This window comes from Musca domestica, unplaced genomic scaffold (assembly GCF_030504385.1).
Source record: "Musca domestica strain aabys unplaced genomic scaffold, Musca_domestica.polishedcontigs.V.1.1 8, whole genome shotgun sequence".
Taxonomy (NCBI): Eukaryota; Metazoa; Arthropoda; class Insecta; order Diptera; family Muscidae; genus Musca; species Musca domestica.
This window is the reverse complement of record NW_026712409.1, coordinates 12,600,119-12,610,570: the sequence shown is the minus strand read 5'-3', so window position 1 is coordinate 12,610,570 and position 10,452 is coordinate 12,600,119. Positions and strand designations below refer to the sequence as shown.

At 35.6% G+C, this 10,452-nt stretch overlaps 1 protein-coding gene across 1 annotated transcript; it reads right to left on the bottom strand.

The window, feature by feature from the left end:
* Positions 1–9,103: 9,103 nt before the first annotated feature.
* On the bottom strand, positions 9,104–10,125 carry LOC101896169 (blackelin-4). The gene has a single exon (XM_005182382.4). The coding sequence runs from the start codon at positions 9,875–9,877 to the stop codon at positions 9,515–9,517; it is 363 nt and encodes a 120-aa protein (XP_005182439.1). The 5' UTR covers positions 9,878–10,125; the 3' UTR covers positions 9,104–9,514.
* Positions 10,126–10,452: the final 327 nt, after the last annotated feature.

Sequence of the window (10,452 nt, the reverse complement as noted above, 5' to 3'; positions counted from 1 at the left end):
CAGTTGTTATTGTTGTCGCCGTGTTTTTATTTTTGCTAAATGACATAATTAACACCTTTTTATTGAGCTTAACGAATAAATCTCGATCTTTTGTATATGCCAAACGATATCGATACAACTGTACAAATAACGATCAAATTAAGTCAAATATGTCAGAGATTTATTTATATACCTATGTACGTACATATGTCTGTCTGTATGAATGAAATCGAAAATTAGTCGCAAAATGATGAATGCGCCTTTGGGCTACAAAAAAATTTCGCTACGAGGTTTCGAATGGCAAAAGAGATAAACATGTGAGTTGTTGTTTTTGTCTTCGTTTTTTGCGCTATATTTGTTTATTAGATTGCTATTATTTAAACAAATGATTAACAGCATAAAAACACACAGATGTCTAAAGATGTTGTTAACCTAGACCTAACTAAGTTATTTGCCAAAAAAACAAATAGGGTATGTAAATGCTGTATTAAAAAGAAAGATGTATTGATTCCAGGAATAGTTTTTAATGCATTAGATCTATTTTTAGTAATGGCCTTTAAATATATACAGGGTGAGATAAAAAAAAAACTGCAACAAAGTCAAACGCCATAATTTTGTTATTTTTTTCTAAATTTTATTAAATGAAAGCAAATAGTATCAAATTTTAAGAATAAGTTTAGATTTGTTTAAATTGGTCAACTTTGGCACGAATTATGGCCTTCAAACGGCCAATGAAACCGTCCACCACTGCCCGAATGTTGCTCTGCGGTATTTTGGCCCATTCCCGGCGAAGCGCTTGCTTGAGATTATCGACATTTTGGTATTTTTTAGTGGCAACCTTGCTTTCCAAAATACTCCAGACACAATAGTCCAACAGATTGATATCCGGAGTTTTTGGTGGCCATTGTGCGCTGGAAATGAAGCGAGGAACATCATTTTGTAAACATTCTTTGGAGGCGCGTGCTGAGTGCGATGGTGCTGAGTCCTGTTGGAATGCAACCTCCAGAATATTTTCCCGATAATATTTTACATTTATTCTGATGCCACGGTCGATCAATACGAGCGTAGAGCGACCATCGGCTGTTATGACGGCCCACACTGTCACCATGGCTGGCGCTTCAGTTATGAGTTCTGGTGGCCAACCGAAGGCGCACATTTTCAGCTAACCTCCTTGGCAAGTAAACACGATAATTTAGTTTGTTTGAGTTCTGGTGGCCAACCGAAGGTGCACATTTTCAGCTGACCTCTTTGGCAAGTAAACACGATCTTTTTATTTGTTTACAAACTGCTGGACAACGAATGTTTTCTCATCGGATAAACCCAAATTCGACAGTTCAAAACTTTTGGCAAAGCGAAGCAACTCTTTAGCTCTTTTGAGTCTATTTTTTTCTGTTGCGGTGAAGGTTTTGCATTTATTGAAATTTCAATGGCTTTACCCCGAGCTCATTTTTCAGTATTTGCCGAATGGAATATTGCGATATATTCAGCTCACGAGCCATTTTTCGGCCACTGCTGATGTTGCTGTTTTCTTCTGTCCACTTCCTTGACGTCGGGCTACGCTACAAGTATCACGGTAACGAGCGATGGCACGAGACACAAAAGATTTATTCACATATAAATGCTGGAGTGCTCTAACGATTGCCTCTTGTGGTTTTCCAGCCAAATATAAAGATATCACACTATCACGCTTGAATTCCATCACGAATAACTTTGTTTCTGGAAAAGTCTCATAAAAATGCTTTTGTACGCTTGTAAAGAATATAATGAGCTGTCACTGGAATGATTTAAACAGCTGTCGGACGAGTGGCTTAGAAATAACAGCAGTCTGAAGTTGGTTGTAGTTTTTTCATCTCACCCTGTATATAACAAAAATTTGACTTGAAATTTATTTAGAAGGAATTTCATTGACATTTTCAACATTCAGATTGTCGGGGATAGAGAGAAAACCAAGCGGCGTATCATAAGTTTTAAAATTTCTAAAAAGTGGTCTTCGTTGCGGCTTAGAATTGTTTTCCCAATTTTGTCTTGACTTTTAGTTCCCCTCAAAAATAGTTTGAAAACACTGTTCCATTTTATGCATCGCCCCCTATGTTGCTAATAAATTCTCAAAAAAAAAAAAAAACAGAATAATTATTAAAGTGCAAATAAACAAGTGAAAATGAAAACAACATGTTTATGCGTGATTTTTTTTTTGCGGAAAAAAGTGATCAAAATATATATTTAATGAATTATTAAAAGGGACAAATATTTTCAAGATGTTCTCAATTCATTAGCAACGCCATTGATTTATTAAAGAACGAGACAGTCGGGTGACAACGTGTCTGTTTACACGTACATATATTTTTCAATTTCTATCTTTAGTATGTAAATATTGTTGTTAAAATTATTTGAACATCTGTTAAATATTGACAGAGTATATTTTGCATATGTGATTGATAATTAATTTAATTGGGAAATGTTTTTGAGGAAATTCAAGCATGATGGAATTTTTGCGTACCCTCAGTTCTAATGAGCTTCATACAATTAACGGTATTCTATATTTATAAGAGAGGAAAATGTTTGTACGTTTAATTTGATTTTTGTAATTTATAGACTCAAAAACTGCTAAACAGATTTTCCTGAAAATTTCCATAGATTCTGCAGCATCGCCTGAAAGTAACATAGACGATATACATTTTTAAAATTCCACTTGGAACTGGAATGCACATATCTATTGATCGGTTATAGATACAGTCTTAAATAAATTTGCCAAATTATATTGAAATCGGTTTAGATTTGAATATAGCTCCCATATATATTTTCGGCAGATCTCATATATTTGAAGCACCAAACACTGTATGCTTGTCCGATTCCTATGAAATTTGGAATGAGTCAGGGAATTTGGTACAAAAATACATTTGCCAAAATCATATTGAAATCGGTTCAGATGTGGATATAGCTCCCATATATATTTTCGACCGATTTCCTTTATTTGATGCACCAAACACGATATGTACGCCCGATTCCAATAAAATTCGTAATAAGTGACGAAGTTTGGAAAAAAAAAAACAATTTTGCGAAATTATATTGAAATCGGTACAGATTTGGATATAGCTTCCACATATATATTCGACCGATTTCGTTTATTTGCTCATATCCCTTCCCCCAAAAAAATTGTTAAAGAAATTTTTTTTTAACGATGATCTTACCAAAATTCGTGGAATCTATTAAGAAGATTTTAAAGGATCTTCTTAGTGGAATTGTGTGGGATATTTTTTTAAAGAATATATTTAAGATTTCCTGGACGTCAACCTTTAAACTTTTTAAGAACTTTTTACCAAAAATCATGGAATTTGTATGAGGACAATTACAAAGAGTTTCTAAGTAATGTTTGACCAATTTTTTTTTAATTTTTTTAAAAATACAATTTCAAGGACTTTTCAAATGATTTTTTAGGATAAAAAAATTCAGGGACCTCAGAAATCTTTCTAAAAACGAAATGTGTGGAATTAAAAAAAAAAACTGAACTTAACCAAAACTTAACCGAAAATCTTAGAATTGTTTAGAAAATTTCTGCAAAGAATTTTTTTACTAAAAATCGTTGTTTATTTAATAAAAAAAATAAATTCTTTAAAAAAATTAAGATGTTTTTAAGAAAAAAATATATGAAGATATCCCTAATTTTTATTAATTTTTACTGCCAAAATTCGTGGAATTGAAAAATATTAGTTAAGGATTTCTTTCGTGGATTTTTTTTTGATAAAATTCGTCAAATTTTTGGAAAAAAGTTATTTTTAAAATTACCTTACCACCTGGTAAACATTACTATCGTTCTCCACTAATAAACAAACGTTGTTTTTATAAAAATAACAGGGATTAGGGATTAAGCCTGAACATTTTGCAACAACAAAAAGGAAAAATTTTAAGAAATTTTACATGAAATTCGTATGGGCTACGACCTACGACTTTTAAAAATTTTTTTTCCAAGGACCTCCTAATTAAAAATCATGGATTTTTCTAAAAAAATGTTTTTAAGATTTTTTGACAAAAAATGCTGAATTTTTAAGGACTTCGTGGAAAAAATAAACTTTTCAAGGGCATCATGACCGAGATAAGTGAAATTTTTAAAGCTTCCAGTTTTTTATACCCTCCAGCATACATAGTATGGAGGGTATATTATTATTCGATACCGATATTCGGTATTTTGACGATTTTAACCACATTTTTCAATGGAGTGATTTTAACCACATACACAAGAAGTTCTCTGTGAGTACTTTACCCCCTGAAAGAGAATTGTCTATATAGGTCAATGATGTCGTATAGCCCCCATAAAATGGTGGCCGCCGATATTGGGCATTTTGATGATGTTAGCCAAATTTTTTAATGGAATTGTCTGAAATTCTACACAAGAAGTTCTCTGTGAGTACTTTATCCCCTGAAAGAGAATTGTCTATATAGGTCCACGATATCGTATAGCCCCCATAAAATTGTGGTCCCCGATATTGGGAATTTTGATGATTTTAGCCACATTTTTTAATGGAATTGTCTGAAATTCTACACAAGGAGTTCTTTCTGAGTACTTTACCCTCTGAAAGAAATTTGTCTATATATGTCCACGATGTCGTATATCCCCCATATACTCATAACTGTACCCCCGACATTTGGTATTTTGATGATTTTAGTCAGTTTAGTTCAATGGCATTGTCTGATATTCCACACAAGGAGTTATCTGTGAGTAATTTACCTCCTGAAAGAGAATTGTCCATGATATAGCCTCCATACAATGGTGCCCCCCGATATTGGATATTTTAAAGATTTTAGCCAAAATGTTCAATGGAATAACCTGAAAATCCACACAAGGAGTTCCTTCTGAGTACTTTACCTTCTGAAAGAGGATTGTCTATATAGGTCTACGTTTATACGGAATTGCGTCAAATTTCGTATTTGAAGTTCGTAATGGGTACTACAACCTATGACGGAAAATTGTCTATGCAGGTCCATGTCTTAGCAAAGCCCCTATACAACGGTACCTTCCTATATTTAGACATTATTTGCCGGAATTGTTTCGAATTTCGTATTTGAAGTTCAGAATCGTTACTACAGCGTATGACAAAACAATTACTTATCCAGAACCACGTGTTCGTATTTACATTTATCAAATTCCTTCCGAATGGCGGAGGGTATAGAAAGTTCTGGTGGAGGATATAAAAAGTTCTGCCCGGCCAAACTTAGTTGATTTTTTAATTGTTTTATCTATTGGAGATCTATTAAGGGACTTCTTTTTAGATAAGTCCTATGGGAGAAATGTTATTTATCGAAGGTTTGTTTATGACCAGAAGCTCTCTGTCTATATATGTCAATGTCTTAATGGCATATCGAAACCATGTTAAAACCAGGTTAACCATGAACAGATATATAGAAGGACTTTAATGTGAAGATTATTTTAAATATTTTGTGTTTCACTTTAAAAAATGACTACATGCTATAAAAAGTTAAAGCTAAATATAAGTCCCTCTCCATCTGGACTTAACCATGATGATAATGATGTTAATGATAATTATGATAGCTAGCAGTGGCCATTGCTATTTATGTTTGTTTATCTTTTTTTTAATTTTTTATTTCTTTTGCTTGTGTTGCTTTACAAACAGCTCCCCAGCACCCTGCGCTCCTTTATGCACCTCTTGGATTGTCATTATCATAATTCATAAGTTACCACGTTACCTACCAACTAACCATCCATCCATCCGCCAGTCACCAACTATGGGCGAGCGGCGAGCAAGTCAAGTCATGGTTTGTTTATTCGAATACCGCACTATTATTTACCAAGATCTTTTGCAATACATTATTGTTATTGTTTTTATTATTTTAGTTTTTTTTTTGCATTTTTCATAACAACAAATGCGAGCGGCCACTAATATTGGCCATTAGTGCAACATGCCGGAGCAAAAGCGAGGTAATTTTTTCTCTGGTTTTTTCCAGAGAATTATTCTAGAGGAGTTTATTTGCTTAAAGTCATCAGCGCCATTGCCATCGTCGTCATCATCGTCGTTGTTCTCGTAGTTTCCAAAGGCAATAGTTATTAGGGGGAAAAACTACCTGGCGGCATAGAATTTAAATTTCAGTTTAATATCAAAGAGTAACAACTCCCCACAACCACTCTCCTCCTCCAAATCCATCCATTACACTTTATTTAGGCATTATTTTAATTCACTTGGCACTTGGCCAAGAATTGTTGGAGGTGGGCTGGTGGGTGGGTGCATCATTGATGGCTGTTTGTTTGGGTGCATCGATCCGATCATTGTGGCTCGTTCGTCGCCAGGTGAATGAACTCCATTGGGTTGCTGTTTGGTTAGATGTTTGCAGTTCTGAGTACTAGTTGTTGCTATTGTTGTAATTTGAATTAAATGTGCGGATTATGCAAAGCCATTGCTATTAATTGTTCCCCCTTCCCACCACCCCGAAACCCCTGACTTTACAACAACCAATACATGAATGACAGCTGGAAAAACTGCAACCAAGTCAATAAACTTTTATTAACCCGCATTTCTTCTGCTTCGGCTTCTCTTTTTTTGGCCAGCTATCTTTGCTAGTTTGACAAATTGGCGTCATTTCAATATTTTTTTTTAAATTTTAATTGTGTGTATTTTCTGTAAATCCTCCCATGAATATTTATAAATTTAATAGTATTTTTTTTTGTTGTTATTACTATTGCAGCGTTATCGCTTTTGTTTACATTTTTGAAAACTATTTTTAGATATTTATTTACTATTTTTTTTTTGATTCGTGTGAAAAATTCCCCATGGGGTAATTCACCTTTTTAATTGGAATTTTATGTTGCAAATAAATTATGATTATTAGGGCTTGAAGATAGGTATTGGGGAAGCACAAAATGCCGGTATGAATATTTTTTGGAACAAGAAAAAATATCAAGAGGTTAACAGAAACTAAAATTTAACAAGTTAAAAAGTATCAGTCGGTTTTGCCGACAGATGTATACTCAAAGCCTGGAATTATGATTATTCTAACTGTTGGCCCTTTATGGGGGAGGTTTCGAAGCAGTTTGCCAATATCGTCCAAATCGAATCTGACCTCAGTCTGATATAAATATTATAACCTGCCAGATCAATTCCGAGATTTCTGGTAAAGCTTTATATTTAGATATAGCAAGCTGTATAGAAGCAGATATAAGTATTGGAAATTGTAACGCTTTGTTGGTGTGCTACCAGAAGATGTTGGCATAGAGGGTGAGATGAAAAACTGCAACAAAGTCAAAAGCCATATTTTTAACATTTTTTTTAAATTTTATTGAATGAAAGGAAAAAATGCCGAAAATAGTATTAAATTTTAGAATAAGTTTAGATATGTTCGAATTGGTCACCTTTGGCACGAATTATGGCCTTCAAACGGCTAATAAAACCGTCACATGCTGCCCGGATGTGGTTCTGCGGTATTTTGGCCCATTTCCGGCTAAGCGCTTGCTTGAGGTGATCGACAATTTGGTACTTTTTAGTGTCAACCTTGCTTTCCAAAATACTCCAGACACAATAGTCCAACGGATAGGTATCCGGAGATTGTGGGCCAGAAATGAAGCGTGGCACGTGCTGAGTGCGATGGTGCAGAGTCCTATTAGAATGTCCAAGGTCTGCGGCCAAAATTTTTGCGTGCCCAAGGCTTTATACACCCTCCAGAATATTTTCGCGATAATATTCGGCATTTATTCTGATGCCCACGGTCGATTAATACGATTAATACGGCTCCAGCTCTTCTATAGACAATAGAAGAGCTCCAGCTCTCTCTATAGACAATAGAAGAGCTCCAGCTCTCTCTATAGACAATAGAAGAGCTCCAGCTCTCTCTATAGAGCTGGACAATAGAAGAGCTCCAGCTCTCTCTATAGAGCTGGACAATAGAAGAGCTCCAGCTCTCTCTATAGACAATAGAAGACCTCCAGCTCTTCTATAGACAATAGAAGACCTCCAGCTCTTCTATGACAATAGAAGACCTCCAGCTCTTCTATAGACAATAGAAGACCTCCAGCTCTTCTATAGACACTAGAAGACCTCTAGGTCTTCTATGGACACTAGAAGACCTCTAGGTCTTCTATGGACACTAGCAGACCTCCAAGTCTTCTATAGACAATAGAAGACCTCCAGCTCTTCTATAGACAATAGAAGACCTCCAGCTCTTCTATAGACAATAGAAGACCTCCAGCTCTTCTATAGACACTAGAAGACCTCTAGGTCTTCTATGAACACTAGCAGACCTCCAAGTCTTCTAAAACAATAGAAGACCTCCAAGTCTTCTAAAACAATAGAAGACCTCCAGGTCTTCTAGGGACACTAGAAGATCTCCAGGTCTTCTATAGAAACTACAAGACCTCCTGGTCTTCTAGACACTTGAGGACCTCCAAGTCTTCTATAGGCACGAGAAGACCTCCGAGTCTTCTACAGACAGTGGAAGACCTCCAGGTCTTCTATAGACAGCAGAAGATCTCCTGGTCTTCTGTAGACAATAGAAGACCTCCAGGTCTTCTATAGACAATAGAAGACATACAGGCCTTCTAGAAACATTAGAAGTCCTCCAGGCCTTCTGTAAGCAATAGAAAGCATCCAGGTCCTCTATAGAGAATAGAAGACCTCCAGGTCTTCTATAGACACTAGAAGACCTCTAGGTCTTCTATAGACACTAGAAGATATCCAGGTCTTCTATAGACACTAGCAGACCTCCAGGTCTTCTATAGACGGTAGAAGACCTCCAGGTCTTATATAGACACTAGAAGATCTCCGGGTCTTCTATAGACACTACAAGACCTCCTGGTCTTCTATATACACTAGAGAACCTCCAGGTCTTCTATAGGCACGAGAAGACCTCCGATTCGTTTACAGACAGTAGAAGATCTCCAGGTCTTCTAGAGACTATAGAAGACTTCCAGGTCTTCTAGAGACCTCCAGTTAATAAATCTTTCCATTTAAAATATTTTTTTTCTCCCCTTTTTGGATTTTCTGCACGCGCGAATAAATGTTGTCTTTATCGTCATCCTGATTTCCATTTTCCCAAACAAATTAAATAAATTCAAAAATTGAGATTATTTTTTTTTAAATAATATATTTTATTTGTATAAATTAATAATATAATAATTACAGCGCTGCTTCTACATTGAAACAATAAAAACAATATTATCATTGATAATATCTGAAAAATAAAATAAACTTAAAACTAACAAATATAGGAAACATAGATTTGGTAGTGGGTTTGAATTTTCTAAAATGAAAATGTTTATAAACTTAGAAGATGGAAACAAATAAATATGGAAATAAGAACAATTTTTTTGAATTAAAGTTAAAAAATAAATTAACCAAAACCCAATTTCCATTTTTCAAACAGTTTGGGATTACATTCTTAAGCCTAGGGACCTTTTCTGGCCATTCAAATGGTAATGCTCCAAAAAAGGAACATTTGTATTTTTTTAATTTTTTTTTTTAATTTATCACATATTTTAAAAATTATGAAATTAAAATTTGCGGTTTGAAAAATACTTAAAAATATACACTCCTCCTTACATGCCCTGGCAGGTGGCCATGCAGGACTTGTAACTGGGGAAGTTGTTGTCATTACCATCACAGCCACCAAATTTGAATTCAATGCAGTCCTTTTTCTGGGCATCATAACTCCAGCGTGGTATGAGAGCCCTGCACACACCCTTGCGGGCTGGCATACGGCAAAAATCTTTGGTTTGACGTTTCTCGGCTTCCTTGGCCCCGGGCACATCATCCAAAGACATGGCATCGAAGAGTTCCGAAACATCATCATACAAATCCCATGGCTTAGCTTCGGTGCTGGGGGTGTTTAGGCACAGCAGAACCAGGATGACAACACTGACCACACACAACACAGATGAGGAGGAAATTTTCCAGAACATTTTTAGTTTTAATTTTTTTTTCAAATATTCAAAAGTTTAACAAAAAAACACTTTCACAATTTTTGAAATGTGGCGCCCAATAGGTTTTTTATTTCTTTATGTTTTTTTTTCTTGACCAATTGCTTGGTTTCTCTGACGGAGTGTATGAAGCAACTGAAGCAGAGGTTTAAGCCGCATGTGGTTATATACTTTTCCATGTTCGCAAAAAACACACTGCGAAACCAAAACAACACAAACTAATCGAAGTGACGTGATGTTGTGGAGGCAAACAAAACCGCCATCAGGCGGATGGATGGATGGTGGTGATCGCAGCAATGCTGCTGGTGGTATTCAAAAATGTAGACACCCCACCAGACGACAGCTTACCTCCAGAGCACACCTTTCGCAAAGGCACGCAGCAAGTGCGAATATTGTTCTCAGCTAAAAAAATTTCGTCACTAGTTGGGTGTTAATTGCGCTGTTTACCCTTCTGGCCCAGAAGGGCCTTATCGTAAATTCTCTCTTGTTTTATATGGGCTTTTTCTCTTTCTCTCTCTCTCTCTCTCTACCCAGTCATGGCCCACTGCACATGCGTC